The sequence below is a fragment of the Phragmites australis genome, chromosome 12 (genome assembly GCF_958298935.1).
Source record: "Phragmites australis chromosome 12, lpPhrAust1.1, whole genome shotgun sequence".
Classification (NCBI taxonomy): domain Eukaryota; kingdom Viridiplantae; phylum Streptophyta; class Magnoliopsida; order Poales; family Poaceae; genus Phragmites; species Phragmites australis.
This window is the reverse complement of record NC_084932.1, coordinates 31,573,589-31,591,334: the sequence shown is the minus strand read 5'-3', so window position 1 is coordinate 31,591,334 and position 17,746 is coordinate 31,573,589. Positions and strand designations below refer to the sequence as shown.

The 17,746-nt window shown below is 39.8% G+C and overlaps 1 protein-coding gene across 2 annotated transcripts; it reads right to left on the bottom strand.

The window, feature by feature from the left end:
- Nucleotides 1-9,032, bottom strand: LOC133886748 (uncharacterized). Of its 2 annotated transcripts, none has more exons than XM_062326561.1 (13): nucleotides 8,296-9,032; nucleotides 6,635-7,055; nucleotides 5,882-6,506; nucleotides 5,319-5,359; nucleotides 5,167-5,235; nucleotides 4,351-4,451; nucleotides 2,482-2,560; nucleotides 1,888-1,986; nucleotides 1,755-1,823; nucleotides 1,575-1,624; nucleotides 1,399-1,480; nucleotides 785-879; nucleotides 1-635 (listed from the first exon to the last, which is right to left on the bottom strand). In XM_062326561.1, exons 1-13 carry the CDS (start codon nucleotides 8,583-8,585, stop codon nucleotides 485-487), a joined length of 2,172 nt encoding a protein of 723 aa, XP_062182545.1. In that variant the 5' UTR covers nucleotides 8,586-9,032; the 3' UTR covers nucleotides 1-484. The 2 variants fall into 2 exon arrangements, 1 of the variants encoding a protein (XP_062182545.1); XR_009903417.1 differs by having other exon boundaries at nucleotides 607-635; nucleotides 1,357-1,480.
- Between the last annotated feature and the right edge of the window lie 8,714 nt (nucleotides 9,033-17,746).

The window sequence follows — 17,746 nt, the reverse complement described above, 5'->3', positions numbered from 1 at the left end:
TTTGATGGTGTCTCTGAAATTTTAGCATGTAAATCAAACATATATGGACAACCACCAGTTCTTGTTCTACATATTTGCCTAAAGTTATCGAATTTTCACGTCCAGACTATTGATGCATGACCTAACACATTAGGAAAGACTAAAAAAATCAAGAAACTACACGAAGTATGACGAATTGGGTGTTAATCGAATTGGGTGTTAAACTGTTAATACAAAAACAATACCACAAACCACTGCCAGTCGCATCTCAGAAGTGTCTCGCCTTCTTTGTCTGAAGATCACTGAATTTTGAAGCTTCAGGCTTGAGATCCGGGAAGCCATGCACCACCTTTCTGGTACAACTCAACTCCGGCATAGCTCAACTTCTGGCTGAGAAAGATGCGCTGAGCCTTTTAGATTCAGGTCCTACACTGTGGATCAACCATCCTGGCTGCTCTTCTCTGGTTGCCGACAATGGCAGCTGCCTTTTTCCTAGGATTTGGAGCTAGCAATCTTCAACGCTAATCTTCACAGCACCTTTCAGTAGAGCATTCCCAGATGTGTTTCGCTGCATCTGAGCCTGCAGGGTGTATTGCTTTTGCAGCTCTCTAAGCCTGCCCATGATCTCTAAGAATGAAGGGCGTTGTCGTGGGTCGCTGCTCAAAGAAGGGACACTTGTTAGAGGGGCTGCATCTTTCCTAATTATCCGAATGAAACTACGATTTTCTTGAAAAAAAATCGGGGCATCCATGGTATTCAAACATAACTACAATAGTTGTTTAAAAAGAAAAAATAGTATGCATACCTGTCCCAACAATTCTCAATCAACGATGCCCATTGAGGATCTACGTCGCTCGGAATGTCCAACCTGTGATCCATGAAACCCACCGCTCCAACAACCTGCCGCATGGGGGTCACAGTATTAAACATTGTTTGTATGAGCAAGGCACAGGGCTGTCTGTAAAACTGTGATGATTTCAGTTCTTGGAAAAAGATAGGTTTTCCCGGTAGGCTAGTGTGTCCAAAGGACACCCTTGACATGAGGCAAAATTTTGAGAATGTGGAGAAAGTGAAAAATTAAAGAGGCCAACTATTAATAAAAACCTTTTTTCTTAGAAATCATAATCAAGCAAGTATACTCTGAAACAGCAAAACTGAGCACTGAAAAAAGCATCTTGGTGTTAATCTTGCCATCTGACTGAATAAACAATGGATATAAGAAGCAAACATTAAACTTTATTATCAATGTTTGTTCCTAAGTTGATTGTAGTTCCAAATAAAGTTTGCTACCTTTTTCTACCCATGGAAGCAAACAATGCACCAAATTCACAATCACATAGTTGTAACCAACAATATGATAGAAAATCGGATGCGTACCTAACCAAAAGATTAACAGACAGATACATAGCAAAAATGTACCTGCACTGTATTGAAATTATCCCAGGGTATCTTATAGGTAGCAAGTTCCCATAGAATAACCCCATAGCTATAGACATCAGACCTATATTTAACAAGAACAAAAAGATTAGAAACCGACAATCCTAAAATGGGACAGCAAGCACACCCGTGTTCAAGAGTGCCTTGTAATAAGTTACTTTTCGTCTGAAGGTTCATTACGTAACACCTCCGGCGCCATCCACTGTGGCTGGATACAAAAGCTAAAATATCAGCTATTTAGTGAATAAGTGGAAAAGACTATAACAGGTAAGTTTGTGACAATCTCATTCTACTGGTGAGTGCATACATGTTCATCAAGAAAAGTTTGTTGTACTTACAGTTCCTTTTCCAGTTTTCGTTGTCAGAAATGTTTCGAGTTTGAGACGTGAAAGACCAAAGTCTGCGACCTAATTGAACCAAATAAATGAGAAGAGAAAACACAGAAATTGGAAAAAAATAAATTCCAGATACCTTCACAGTCCAGTTCTTATCAACCAACAAATTTGATGATTTTAAATCACGATGAACAATAGGTGGGCTGGAATGGTGAAGATAATTCATGCCCCTTGCCTACAAAATCATAAACAATGTGTTTTAAAACAAGCATGACAATCAAAGATTGTATACAGCCAAGATATGTGCTCATATGTACAAAATACCAAGTGATTTGTGTATCCAGTGGTTCTGAGCCCCAACAGAAGCATGGATAAAAAATTGGTTGGACTTGGACCAACAATGTTTCACAGAAAAATCATTTTAATTGAATTACTAGCTTTTGAAAAAGGAGTACCACAATGCAAAGTATAACACAAGATACCATGTTACATGCTTTCATATCTCATACTTTCATACACAGAAGCTAACTGTTGTGGCTAGTTTACATGCAATTTGGCTTCTCAGCTACACAATTGTCAAAAAATATTTTTGTTTATTCAATATGCCCCTGGATACTTACTATTGAAGAATTCTTATCCAGTTCTCTGCTAATTTAATCTGTCCATGCCTAAAAGATTTAGTAGAATTTGCAATTTCCTAGAACTTGCAGATAAGATAAAATGAGCTCACAATGTCTATAGCCATGTGAACTCGCCGTCTTGGATCCAGCTTGCCGGTGTTCTTTTGAAGTAAGCGGAACAAACTCCCTCTGTGTAATGAAATACAGTAAAGTGTAATACAGAGTAAGGGAAAAAGAAAAGCTTTGAGCTGTTTTGTGTTTCCTGAAAGTGTAGGAAATTGGGAGAATACTCGGCTTGACTATTCTCTGAGAGCCTGTAGGCTTATATAGTACATACATGCATGTGTTTAAACTAGAGTTAGAATCTATCTCTAAGAGTTAATCTCTATCTTCAATAACAACATGAGTTAATCTCTAGAGTTAGGCTCTATCTCTGAGGAGGCCTGCTGCCGGATGGCAAACACGATCGGCCGGGTGGCTCCCGTGCGAATGCAGGACTCCTGCACGGTTAGTCGGATAGGATATTCCAACACTTCCAAACAATTATAAAAGATTGTCAAAACTAATACTACCTCCATTCTCTTTTAGATGTCGTTTTAGCCTTCGGCCCGCATAATAAGATAGCAATAAATTCTTTCATGCATGACATGTTTACCCCCTCTCAATTTCTCCAACATTCAATCAACGCCACATAAACCACCAATTCTTTCTCCAACATTCAATCAACGACACATAAACCACCAATTCACTATGCTCATTGAATTGAAACTCCACTTTCCAATAGCCTTTAATATAGGTACTCTAGTAAAACACCACCTTGAAAACCTAAAACGACATCTATTTAAGAACAAAATCAAGTTCCTAAAACAACATCTATTTGAGAACGGAGGTAGTATTATAGTAGCAAAGAATAGTTCAAGTTCATGGAAAAACTAGTTCAGTTAGTGCAAAAATAATACACTACACAATAAGTCGGCAACCATCCAGAAGTGGTGTAGGAATAACATGACACCGGTCAAAGTCTAGCAGTATCAATATAACACTGAAAAGGACTGTTGTAAATAACTTTTACTGAATAACAACGTCAATTATGCACCAATCTTCTCAAAAAACTACAAGCAACTGCCTGAAGCTCATATGCTCCTTCTAACATTCCTATTTATACTTCTCCGGTCATTGAGTGGCACTTGACCAACCAGGGTTACAGTCCTAAAGTTAGTGAATGTGGAAAGACCAACAAAATTACCAGTGGAATGAGCCAAGATGTTTTTTTTTCTTTTGTGTGTGTGCATGAATCCTCTCAATGAAGGATTTTCCCGAAGCACAGATACCAACATTACAAGCATTACATGGATTACATAAGCACAACTTAGATCCAAGGGCAGTGGGATAATGGCAATGCAAGTCAAGGATCTAAAATTAGGCCAAGGTATATGGCCCATTGGTTTGTGACTGAAGTTTGGATAGTGGATTTCTGCAGACTTATCCTTTCGACATACAAGGGACTAGAAGATGCAGCCATGTAAAGTTGAAGTGAAGGACAATGGAACCATCAGCTTCACAAAGCATTTCTGTCATCCTTAATCGGCTACATCTGCTGCCTCCACTTCAACCTCGTAGTTAAATAATCTATGGTTTGGAACTTCCAGTTCTTTTCTAAGAGAGGTCCATATGTGAATTTTTATGCATAACATTATTAAACAGAATATGTCCTTACAATCCCAGACCAGTTAAGAAAACCAGGTGATCACTGCTCAGATTCCTCACATCGTATTGGCCCACGTCATAAGCTTTATATCTAGATCATAATAGACAGGTTACTCCTTGTCTTAGACCAACAGAGGAGAAAGTAACAACCACAGAAAAAGATGCACATGGTTCCAAGTTCTAAGCAATCAACTGGGTGGAAAAAAAAATAGTAAATTCCCCGTTCTAACTTGGTGTTTCAATTCTTTCAGTTGTAGGAGATTAAAACACACCTTGGGAGAAATTCCGTGACAATACAAAGTCGTTCTGAAGATGCAACTGCACCCATGAAGAGTATTATATTGGGATGCCGTAGTTTCTTCATCAGTGATACCTGCACGTTTGAAGGATATGGATTTAGTCAACAACATGTTGCTAATTGCTACAGCCTATAACCTACAGAAAGGCAAACTGCAAAAGACAAAGTGAAGAATTGTCAACATTGCACCTTATATTTTCCTTTCCTTTTCATATTTTTGAAATCAACGTACAATAGCAAAAACATTATTTATGGTTTTTACGAGTATTAGCGCGTCCAACCAGTATTTACCCTTCAGAAGCTTACAAATCATAATGGAAGCAAAATGTTACACTTATGACACAAATCAGTATGAGCATCTGGAAAACTTTGGCATTCAAGATATGACATAAAGAAGGCAAATTCTAGCTATGCTGCTGAAACAAAGGAAATTAGTTTGCCTACAATATGCTTGCTGAAATGGATGAGGAGCTACTTTGTTTATTTGAATATCTCATGGTACGCACTATGTGAATGCAGAGCGGATTGGCAACCATGGTCCAATGATACTGCATGTGACCTTAAAAATTTGAAGTGTCTTGAGGAAAAATCATCAACAGTGTGTAACAATTATTTGTTAGTTAGTTTATGATAGTGTATCAAGAAATGCTTGCCATGACATATACCATAGCTTCAGTACTGAAGTATCTAACTCGATAATACAATATATACAGTAGAGTTCTCCCACAAAAAACTCAACTTCATATGAAGTTGAAAGTCAACAGGAATGTACTTAGACATAGATGTTTACCTCTTGTCTGAAGGTGTTTATCATTTCTTCTGAATATTCCTGCTTGGAGAATACTTTAACTGCCACATCCTACAGGGGCATAAAATAGACATTTAGAATCAGTTGCTAAGAATTAAAGTTCCATTCAGATTCACACAACAAAACGTACATACCGAGCCATACCACTGGGCGTGATACACTGTTCCACAAGAACCTGCCAAACATGACAATAGCACAAATGAACTATACTATTAGAAAATAGGACAATACCTGTCTGCACATAGCAGGTAAACAAAAGATGATTTTTTACTAATTTTGTCTGATTATCTGCATGATCATACAGACGCAAAATGCCATCACTGTCATAATATGCAAGACCTTGAAATGTAACATTATCATGATATGGGGTACAAATTCATGCCACCAAGATTTTTTGTAAATCATGAAACTAACTAAAAGTTCTCTGAAGATAAGAAGAAGCACAACCGGTTTGGATTCTGCCAAAGATAAGCACATGAGCTATTATTATTAAGAAGCATGTTGAGTGAATACTGCAGCAAAAGGACCAATTTCTTAAGTAGTGCTTAAATTTTTTTTTAGGGCAAGTAGTTCTTAAAATTAACAAGCCATACGTATGCATAAATCTGTTGAAGCACATGTCAACAAGAGGAGTGTGTGTTTCCACATTTGAAGACAAAAAGAGCATTTGCGAAGTGCCGAAGTTAGAAGCAAATACCTTGACCTACTTGTTCTCCAATTGCAAGGTCTTCCCACAGAATCTCATAATCTAGGCAATCCGCTTCATAATCTACTCTCTCAATAGAACTGCTATTAGTACTTACACTACTGCTCACACTACTTGTGCTGTTATTGTTGAACGACCACCAGGAACCTGAGACCTCATATTTACTTTCTTGGGCACACTCAATATCTTGGCAGTCTGGAATTATAATTGGTTCTGGAACCCCCTTATGTGTTTGGTCATTCTCTTGCGTATCATGAAACTGCGGAGAGATTATGTGACTCTTTCCAGGACCATAATGTTCAAGCCCTCTCCAAGACCATGATATCCCCTTCTTGGTCAATAATGCTTCCACCTTTGAACTAAGAATTTTTTGAAGTCCTTCTTTTCCTTCTCCTGAGTCATGACTACTTGTTTTGCTCGACTTCCCAGGGGAATCCTCTCTTGTAACAAAGCCACCATGCAGTACATCCCCACTTGGGGTGCTTGCTCCACTAGATGCCATTTCTTCCTTGGTATCATGTTCAGGGTACTGGACCTCACAGCCGCCGCCGTACCATTCACTGCTGTTCTCGCCTGTCTTGATCCGAGAGAGAACTCTACTTGTAACCTTGGTAGCCTGTGTTGTTATTCTAAAAATCAAGTGTACACTAGGGCATAAATTAAGAAGAAATACGGGCAGAGAAACTTTGTACTGCAACTGAATAGTATAGTCATTTCTGCTGTTTACTCAGAAGTATAACATACCAAAGTTGTTATCTTGGAGGTGATAGAAGTTTGCTGGGAGTCAAATGAACTTTTGTTCAGCAAACTACTTTTGGGCCGATTGTTGACTTGAAAAAGGGGCTTTGCTGAATTTGTATAGGGTTTCACTGAGGTTGAAGGGCCAATTATCTCCTCCAATGTCCGAATATCAACTGAAAGACAGATGAGGCCCACCAAGCTACCATCGTCATCATACAAAGGAGTGTTATTGGCGACAATCAAAAAGCGCTCTCCTGACTTGTTTTTAACTGGAAACTTCCCTCTCCAGCATTTCCCCATAAATATATTTCCAATGATACTGTTTGCTGCTGCAGCGTCATCAGGATGAACCAATAATTCAATGGCAACCTGACCAACTGCTTCTGATGCAGAATAGCCATACATATGCTCGGCATACCGGTTCCTAGGTTACAACAAAGATTGGGAGCGTTTAGTACAACAGGTTATAGCCATAGGGTCAAACGGTGAACGAGTAATGACTGTATGTAACATTGCAGATTACATTAATAATTTAACATGCTTAAGGAACAATATGAATGCATGGGATATACAGTAATTAAATACATCAAACTACACTATGTGTTTAGATCTAGATGTACTATGACAAGAGTGACCAAAATTTTTGCTACGTGTTCCTTTGTTAGTCCCATACCATACACTCTAGCTGTTGCCAGAAAACCTGTGCAATTTTGCATACAATCTTGTAAATAATTTTTTGAATATATATTGCATGTTTATATATCAGAATACAGGAAATTAGAGATTTTAATTAATATCCATAGCAAAGTCATAAAGCCACCTAATAAGCCTTCACCGTTATTACCCAGGTTGACCAATTAAGCAGCACAGAACTTTCACTTTTACTCTTCCAATTAATCTGAAACTTATAAGCTGTAATTAGCCGAATATAAAACAACCTACGCAATTAGCCAAATATAAGCTGTAAGCAATACATGAAATATCTTTGACAAGCTAAACAGCTAAATGTACTTGAACAACCAATAGCCAAAAAGAATTGTAGTGGTACACCAAATATGTTTTACAAGGCCACTACCCTAAATTTGTCACCTAGATATTAAGTTACCCTGACTTACTCTACTTCCGTACACATGGTGAACTGATGATAAGCAGCAGAGTCCAAATACTCCCATTAATTTTATTCCGAAGTCACAGGTAAATATAATAAAACACTGCAGCGTGATCACTGAAACCAGCTAAGAGACATAACATCCATTCCAATATTTAACCATTCCAAATGCCGCAACAGATTTCCTCCCACTACAACTCCAGTTCCCTCTACGTCATACAACTAGTTGATAAAACCAAAGGGAAAAATAGAAGAACAAAATAACAAAATTCATGCATGTTAAGACCGGCTAAGCAACAAGGGAGCATCCTAACATGTTTCAATCCCTACATTGGTGCCTCCACCATTTGTTCACGCAGTAAGCAAGATGCATTACCGGAGGGCACAGACCCCATGATCTAAATTATTTTCTAGCTTTCAATACAAGGACTGCTCCTTTTGTCTGAAATTGTTGCAATATTTTACACTTGAAACCTCTGCATAACTCTTGTCTAGCATTTCGTCAAACATTTGGTGCGCAGCCACAACCAAACCAAAGAAATGCAAGGAATCTCACCAGTACAGGAGCTTCCCCCCGGGGCCAATGACATGCACGGCCTGCCCCAGCGCGTGCAGGGCCCTGATGTGTTGCCTGTCGGACAGCCCGACGCGACCCACGCGCTGCATCCGCGATGACAACTGCGGGAGCGCGGCAAGAGCACGCTGCGCAGGCGACGGGCGGCGCGAGGAGGAGGAGGAGGGGGACTGCGCGCGGCGCTCCGGCGCGAGCTTGGATATCTCCCGCTTGAGCTCGGCCTGGCCCTCCTCCAGCTCCCTTATCTTACTCGCGAGCTCCTCCGCTGCCATCGCCCGCGGAGAGGTCACTGCCAGATCAAATGGCAGCAAAGCTCGCAAGGTGGCCAAAAATGGCGCCTTTGATTGGTTTCTCGGAGGCTTCTCCAATCCAGGAGCCTAAAAAAGGCACCTTTATCGATTTCTTGAAGATTCCTGTGATCCAGGAGCTCACAGGCGGCGCATTTTATCTGCCTCCGGACAATCTGGGCAGAAAATTTGGCTCAATTCTGTCTCCTGGAGGTTCCTGGGAGGGGTTTGAGAGCTACGCCTTGCTAAGAAATGGATCAAAGAATCAGAAATGGGAGAAGGCTCCACGAGTTCTTGGTCCCCTAATGTTTTTGGTTTCTGCCTTTCATTCTGGTGCCTTCTTGCTTAGAGATGCAGCAATGAGGAGGGAGGGAATTTGTCAATCGCAACCTCTCTTGGTTTTTGCTTTGGGTTTGGCGGTTTTGCCTTTGGGCTTTCTTTTCTCTTTATTCCCACAGCCACAACTTATTTATATTTTATTTTTATCTGAATTGGATTCTGATGCTGTGGATGATCTCTACAGAGACCGCCTCTGCCCCTGCCGACCCAACTGTTCGATAATGCAACTCTCCCTCATCATCTCGAGCTTAAATCTAGACAGTGATGGTGCTCGATGACATCTTGTCCTAACCGTTAGAAGTAGGAAAGAAGAAAAGATCTTGGCAAAGGCCAAAAGCTTCACTCATGGAGCATGGATTCTCTGAAGATGAGAGGACATAGGAGGCAATGCAAGTGGGGTGAGGAGAGGTGCTTGCCCTGCCTTGCCTCTGCCTGTCTCATCTCATGCCGTGCAATAGTGCAGTGGCAAGTTGCCTTCTCTTCGGTAACCCAGTCAAAACCGCTCATCTGGTTCGAGTTCACACATAGCATTGGTCTGTCTGTCTCTCATCGGCAGCTAGCTTCTCGATGGCGCGATCCCGACGAGATTTAGGGTTTGGAATGAGGTTTTTACTTTTTTATTTATAGTGGATGGCTTTTTTATTAGATTTTATAATAAATGTTTATTTTTTCAGTATATTAAAAAGCAAAAAAAGCTCATCTTAATAAACTTTCTGGCTAAGGTTTTGACTTTTTTTTAACTTATAGATGATGGTTTTTTATTGGTTTTTACAATATATATTTAGTTTGTCATTACATTAAAAAATAGAAAAACTCATCTTAATGAACTTTTCACTTTTTAGTTTATTTATAGTTCATGGATTTTTACTATTAGAACTTATAATAGATGTTTAGTTTTTCAGCATATTAAAAGGCAAAAAAGCTCATCTTAATAAACTTTCTAGGTTGAGGTTTTGACTTTTTTTAACTGGTTTTTTATTGGCTTTTACAATATATATTTAGTTTCTCATCACATTAAAAGATAGAAAAACTCATCTTAATGAACTTTTCACTTTTTAGTTTATTTTCTCATAAACTAACTTTTTAGTTTTTAAAAACCAACTCATAGCTACACTATTTAATTCGACTTCAAATTTTTAAGAAGTAAAAAAAAAATAACCAAACACGCCGTCCAAACGGCGATCCTACCTTTTGTTTCTTCCGCCGCTGTTTCGCGTCTCTGCTGTGCTAGGCTCTGTGTTGCCACTTGTTCTGATTCCACTTCTGGTAGACCAGGGAGAGTAGAAAAGAAATCTTGGGGATGCATAAACATGATGAAAATCAATCTTGTCAAAGCGCAACTAAGATAGTGCAGAACCAACTTTGTCCACTTGCGATTTTTGGGTAGAACCCAACTTGGCTTATATGGGAGGGACCACTTCCTATCTCTTCACCCACTTGCTTGTGGCATATTTGACCCTGCTCCAAAATGGCCACAAAGTTCGTCAGATACGTACTGTGCAAGTTAAGTTGAACGACTCTTTCGTTTTGGAGAAGTTCGTTCCACGTTATTTTCTCCACCGTTTTTTCCTCTGATGAAAAAAAAATAGCTATATAACTAAACACGTCACTCTCTCCGTTTTTCAATACTCGTCACTTTTAACTAAACACGCATATCAAGATATACCAAAGATAGTATAAATTTTAAATGTGAAATGATAAAAATACTCTTAGAAACTAACTAAAATATTCTAAAATCTACCGTAAATAAGTGGATAAGATATATTTTATAGAGATAAAATTGAAAACTACGTCTTAAAAAACATGAAGTGACAAGTATGAAAACAAATAAAATAGTCAAAAGTGATAAGTATTGAAAAACGGAGGAAGTATATATATACATATATATATATATACACATTTATTTATTGTATATCTATTATGTGTCTAGGCGTATTGTAGTTCACTGTTGTGTCACTCTTTAGTTACGATACTAAAAATAGTATAGTTGCGATCTACAATATAGGTCAATTACTACAGATATATGGTCATAACTTTGTATAGTAGTAATTATGTGATATTTGTCATGTGATCGTAATTTTTTCATGTCTGCGCTCACCCTTAGTTACGATTCTAAAAATAATATAATTATGATCCACAAGATAAGTTATTTACTATAAATATATATGATTGTAACTATACTATTTTGGGATCATAGCTATACTGATTTTGAGATCGTAACTGACCTATTTACGATCTCAAAAGCAGTATAGTTGCGATCTATAAGATGGATCAATTACTACAAAAAGCAGTATCATATTGTAGCTGTATCACGATCCTAAAATTTCATCAAAATATAGTCTTTATGGATCTTATTTTGTTAAGCGTATTTGTCCAACAATATATTTCAAACGGATCAAAAATCGGATCTGTAGTTCTAAAGATATTGTATTTTAACAATTCGAATAAAAAAATCTCTGTTGCATGCTATGGTGGGTGGAGTTTAATGTGTATGTGGCATCAATAGATTTACTCTTTTGGTTTGTTGACTCACGAAAGGCTCAACTGGCTCGATCGGGCGTAGTGCCGCAATTCAAGTCTGTTCTACAATTAGGTGTAGAATAGATTTATCGTGTGTGTATATATATACATATATATATATATGAGAATAAAAACTAGTCCATACTTTTAAGTACATACTTCTGGTTTTATTCATAGTTGATTTTGATATAACTGAAGTATGTATTATTTTCTGAGATGTATATATTATTTTCTGATATATAATTGATCCATAGTCGATCCCCGTTATGATTTTGGGTCGTTTCTGTGGTGTTCTATGTCTAATTTAGCTATGTAGTTTGCCCGCTATCTTTTGTGATTTTTGTTTGATTTTCTCTCAATTAATCAAGCAACTTAGATCGTCGATTTTTTTCTTTTCTTTTTAACACAATCGGTAGCTCTCCCGCGGGTGGAATTGGAGAAAAGATATGTATATATGCGCCGCTAATCTTTTCGCTTTTGCGGCGAAAAAGTGCAAATGATCCACACGTGAGGTGGAGACGATAGCAACGCCGAGGAGCAGTCCGCATCCATGGCTGCGAAATTCAGCTGCTTCCAGTTACGCAAAGGAGACTAGGACACACAAGTTGCAGCAGCTGGTTGCGTGTCTGAACTCTGAAGGCAAGTGTGAGTTAGCAGGGAGACGAACACATCGCTGGCTCTCTCACCACACTTTTTTTGTCTCCTGCAAGGGCTCCAAAGTCGTGAGCAAGTTACCCAACCATTTATGAATTATGATCAGTACTTCTGATCATAAACTATTGCACATCTGTTTGAGCTAGATGCTTTGGATTAAGAGCGACGTCGTTGCCATTTGCATGGCCACATCTTTCCCAGTAGGAAACGAAAAAAATATTTCCACTGTCACATCAGGTCAGGTCTTCACGGCAGCCAAATCAAAAGGGGCCGGGACAAAAATAGAAAGCAACTGAATGGATGAAGTGGACGAAAGAAGAAAATGGAAGAAGAAAAAGGTTAGCAGCAGCTAGAGCTACTCTCTGAATTTTCAGAGGATGTCGGCAGCTACATGAGATGTCAGCATCTTCGTCAGCAGCCAGATATGCATGGAACTATATTGTCAAAATGAACAGTTTGTTAGATACTCTCGTTATAAATATTTATTATTTTTTACTTTTTTATGATATTTGATATTCAACTTTGATCATTATCTTATATTAAAATATGTGTACGGTGTAATTTTATCATATAACTGCACCCGTGTACATGCACATAAAAGAAAAAAAGAAAAAGAAAAAGAAAAAGGCTCTGGCCGAGCCCATCGTAACACCTTCCTCATCCCTCTCCCCAGTCCCTCTCTATCCTGATTTGATTTTGAGTTTCGGCTAGTTTTATCTTTCCGCGAATCCCTCGGATCCCAAACCACTGAGCTCGATCCTTATCTCTTCGTCCTTGAGCTATATAAAGGAGAGATCGATCTGTGGGAGAGGGGGGAGAGATCGGAGAGAGAGAGAAGGAGAGAGAGAGAGAGAAGGGGGAGAGATCGGCGAGAGAGAGAAGGCGAGAGAGAGAGAGAGCTTCCACCCCTTGCTGTCGTCGCCATCCTTTGCCTCGCTGGAGCAACATGGCCACCACACTTCTCAATGGTGGGTCTTTGTCTAGTCGTGCCTTCCCCTCCTTCTTGCTGATGTAGGGGTCGCCGGCTGGGCCTCGTGCCCGTGCCGTGCCGTGCAAAGAAGGTTCGCCGACCAGGCCTCCCCCCCCCCCCCATGCCGTGCAAAGTAGGTTGGTCGGCCGGCGTTCTCGCGTCGCGTCCGTGCGCATACAGGTGATTTCCGGCGGTTTTCGTGCTCATGCCAGGCTCATAGGTTTGGCCGGTGCGTGGTGTGTTTTTTTTATTTGGTTGTTCCATCTCTTTGATTCAGCCGGTGCCCTCGTGCCCGTGTCCATGCAAGCTATGACGATGGACATATGGCTCTTTGTGATGGTGGCCGGTTTCTTCTTTGTGCTGGTGGTCGGATGCTCTTTGTGGTGATGATCCGGCTGGACTCCATGCCTTGGCCGTGATGGTGGAGGTGGGAAGGTGTTGTGCTCTGGTCGGCCATATATTGTGATCAGCGATATGTATTTGATCTCTATCTTCTGGCCTCGGTTACCCTTTTGCTGTGGAGACATATTTGTGCTTGGCTTGTTTCTTCTCCTCTTTCTGACCTTTGTTTTTTTGTCATCGGCTGGGAGTTGGTGCCACCGTGTATGCCACCGGCTGGGGACCGAGCGCCATCGTACTATTGTTGGACGCTGTTATGACCATTCTGTGATGATGGTTGTCGCTTAGCCTCCCCTGTTGCTAGTAGATGCATATGGTGGCTTATGAGTTGATGCGGCTCGGGTGAATTGAGGATTGATCTCTCTATCTTCTATTGTCGCTATGATGAGTTCTGAATGTGGGCACTGTCAGTTTGCCCCATTGATCAATCTAATGGGCGCTGCTCTCTCTGCTATCTGGGGTGATAGCTTTGTGTGATGGTGCTGTTGGTTTTCCTTCTATTACTAATATAGGGTTGTGCATTATGTTATTGCCCTTTCATATTATATATTGAGTTGAGGGCCGGCTGTTGAGGCTTGTTCTCGCTTGGCTAGTGCTGTTCAGGGTCTGTGGTTGTTAGCCCTGGTGTGGGATGCTGGAGCAATATTCCTGATCTGTAGATGTGTTGCCTGCTGTTACCAATCTGATAGAGGGCTCCCTTGCAATTCTGATATTTTCTGTGGCTTGATTTAGTTTTACTGTTGGTCTTGCCCAGCTGTAAGCAGTCTTGCATCCCTATGGCTGATTGCTGTCCTGTTATGACTTGTTGGCACATCATTGTGTTGAATGGCCATGCTCCCTGGTACTTGTTTCAGTTAGAGATGAGCTATGTTAGGTGGTGTGGTTGCTGGCTGTACAGTGCCGTTGGCTGTTCCTCTGATTAGTGAGGTGGTCTAAAATATAGCTTACCCTCTGTTAGCAGTCGAGGCTGGTGATGACCATTTGGGCCTACTGTTCGCCCTCTGTTGTTATTTTGCCATGTGTGGCTGATTCCCCCCCTCCTTGCTGGCTGTCACTGTTACCTTGTGGTTGTTACCTTTGGGGGTATGATGCCTTTGCAGCTTGTTATCACCTTTCGTCTTTGTGGTATTCGCTTGTGTGCTCTGTTACTGTGGGATAGGTTGAGATCAGAGGTTGTAGATAGGAGTCTAGAGACTCGCATTGTTTACCGTGTTACCGAGAGGTTGTAGCTGGTAAACGTACATGTAACTAGACTCTCTCTTCCTCTATCTCGTTGTAGTACCTGAGGCTATGGCCGATGATGAGAGGCTACAGCTTCTGAGGCCTGTGTGGCCGATGATGGTCTGGGATATATAGACAGTCCATAAAGCTCACGTTAGATTGTTTGTCCCGTCTCTTCTACTTTTTTTTTTCTAATACTTACTTTGCTTGGTCTGTAATGTACGTGACTACAGTCTTGTAGACTCAGAGATAACATAGCGACAACCAGTGATGCAACTTAATCAGAGGTTATTCGGGAGGCCGGACGTAATTAACCGGTAGCTTTACGAGGCCCCGGGAACCAGGACGAAGCAATCGTTGAAGAAATAGTCAGATAGCGTGTGAGTTTGTATATGTGTGGAACAATTGTAATAGATAAAACTATATTTTATGATTTCGATAATGAATGAATAAAGTTACATGTTTTAATTACAATTTATCTCCTGTTCTTTTGTATACTTTGTGTATACTGGCATGCCCACGATATATATTCAGTTATACAATATTCAACAATTCGAATTCGAATCCACGTGTTTGGAATCCGCGAAACAATATAATTATAATATCTAATAAAAATATAATATTATGAAAATATTTTTCAAAACAAATCTACACATATGGATTTTTATGTTTTTAAATTAAATATTTTAGAAGTCAAAATTTAAAAATTTTAATCGAATCTTGATCAAAACAATAATTATTTATAATCGGAGGTAGTACTAGCTAGCGCAGCGCGATTGATTTAGTATTTTAGTGTTCGTTCAGAGGAGGAATTCATTATTCTTTTTCTTCCCTCCTCCTCCTCCTTAGTGGGCCGCTCGCTATTTGGGCGTGAGAGGTGCGGCCTTTCTTGAGTGGTTACGGCCTGGGTCGCTCTCTGGGCCACTGCCATCACTCTTGACTTCTTCTCTCTTACAAGTGGGGTCATCGTGCACACACTGTTTTGATTTTTTGTTCAAAGAGACCTTGGGAGGTGGGGCCCGCATGTCACGGGACAACCTCTATAGAGGTAGGGCCTTCTTCAAGCTACTATATTACTCAGTAAAAATCTAAAATTAGATATTATACATAAGCGTATTTACCGAAATAGATAACATATTGTCGTATTAACAAATTTAGTATCTGTACTCGGCGCATCATTTACCGAAAATAGATTTTCGGTACACCATATGCCCCAAAACCCATATTCGACACACCATTTGGCGAATACGGTACTGTAGCCCGTATTCAGCACACTGTATGCCAAATATCAACTGTATTCGGTACACGATGTGCCGAATACAAGCTATAATGCTGTATTTACCATACGGTGTGCGAAATATGATCGTGTGTCGAATTAGTGACCGCACAACAGGCAAAGGCCATATTCGGCACACCGTGTGCCCAGTATGATCGGGCTCACAGTTTTTCGACGTACAGTGTACCAAAATTTTATTTTCGGTAAATGATGTGCCGAATACGAATACTAAGATTGTAAATACGATAACATGTTGTCTATTTCAGCAAATACGCTCATGTATGTTGTCTAATTTTGGATTTTTGCCTATTACCTCGGGCACCGGCACGAGCTTTGTTCATGGAGTTGGCCAGAAGGGGTGAAAACGGGTTAGATTTTTTTTTGGCTGTGCGATCGTCTGAACTAATTTATATGCTAATTATATATTAGATATTTTTTAAAAAATCTCGAATATCAGATCGGATCTCAAATAATTATATCGGATTCAGATGTAAGGAGACATGCATTCGTCGAATATCAAATATTGGAGAATAAAATCGGATATATCCGAGTCTATCTTCCGGATCTTGTAATTTTTTCATATAGAATCGGATAGAGACGATCTTTATATGAAAATTGTAGCACTTAATGAGATCTACAAATTTGTATTTTATACTTTATATGAAAATTATAGCATTCAATGAGATCTTTATATGAAAATTGTTTATACTTTTTATGTTCTTTATATGTCATTGATGGGTTAATAACATATGTGTTCGGATCTCATATGGCATCGTCACAATAGATGACATTAGGGATTTGACAGTTATGCAATAGCTTTATCGTGGATTTATCCTATTTATTTCTACCTTTAGTTGTAATTATTAGTTGAGAGCATCTTTTATTGAGCTATAACACTAATATCATGTTAGAGCTCGTATGTTTTCTCTCAAGATAACCAGTAGTATATTTGATATCACAACATGACAAATCAGCTATAAGTCTAATGGTTAATTATAGTTAAGCACTTGGGGGCTACTTTATGTTGGTTTCTTCCTCACAATAACCTCAAGTGTAAGCTTGTTCTTTATTTCGGTTCTATTCCACCGTCGTCATTGCACCTGAAGCTATTGACAAGCTATCGACGCCATCGCCTTTCTTTCCACCACCCGCGACTGGCAACGTCCTCACCATGCCACCCATCGTCCCCCCACTATCACACCCGTCACCACGGTCGGACCGGCCTACCTCCCAACTTTCTATAGCCGAGGAGAGGAGATTTCCCAACTCTGAACCATAACAACCATCTCTGGTCACCGCAGAGGAGGACATGAGAGGAGGAGACGAGGCAAAGCTGTCAGAATCTTGGGAGAGCTTGAGAGGAGGAAGATGCAATTGTGATCATCGACTGCTCCCTCGCACGAATCTTACAGCTTACCGGGGTTCAGTCCGTTGATGTATAGGAATTGTATAAGTCGTTAGGATCATTAAAAAGAAAATAACAGAATATAGAAGGCATATATATTTTCTTTCCATATATATGCACATCATGTACAACATGTCAAATCACAGACTTATAAAAAAATTGCAAAAGTTATATTCATTTGTGCACTGCACAGGGCAAAATACAAACAAGATCGGGTTATCTTTCGTTCGAATGCAGTCTTATCTCTTTTTTGGCACAATTCAAAATTGAACACATTTCTTTACAAATTGTTACAGGCGTGAACGATTTGCATGATGCACATGTACAGTTCTTTTTTGAGATTTTTTTGAAAATATAGAAAT

Coding starts and splice junctions, on each gene's coding strand:
- LOC133886748 (XM_062326561.1), bottom strand. CDS start 8,585: ATGGCAGCGGAGGAGCTCGCGAGTAAGATAAGGGAGCTGGAGGAGGGC. Junction 5,236..5,318: donor ACGCCCAGTGGTATGGCTCG/GTATGTACGTTT, acceptor ATGCCCCTGTAG/GATGTGGCAGTTAAAGTATT. Junction 1,481..1,574: donor AATGAACCTTCAGACGAAAA/GTAACTTATTAC, acceptor TGTTAAATATAG/GTCTGATGTCTATAGCTATG.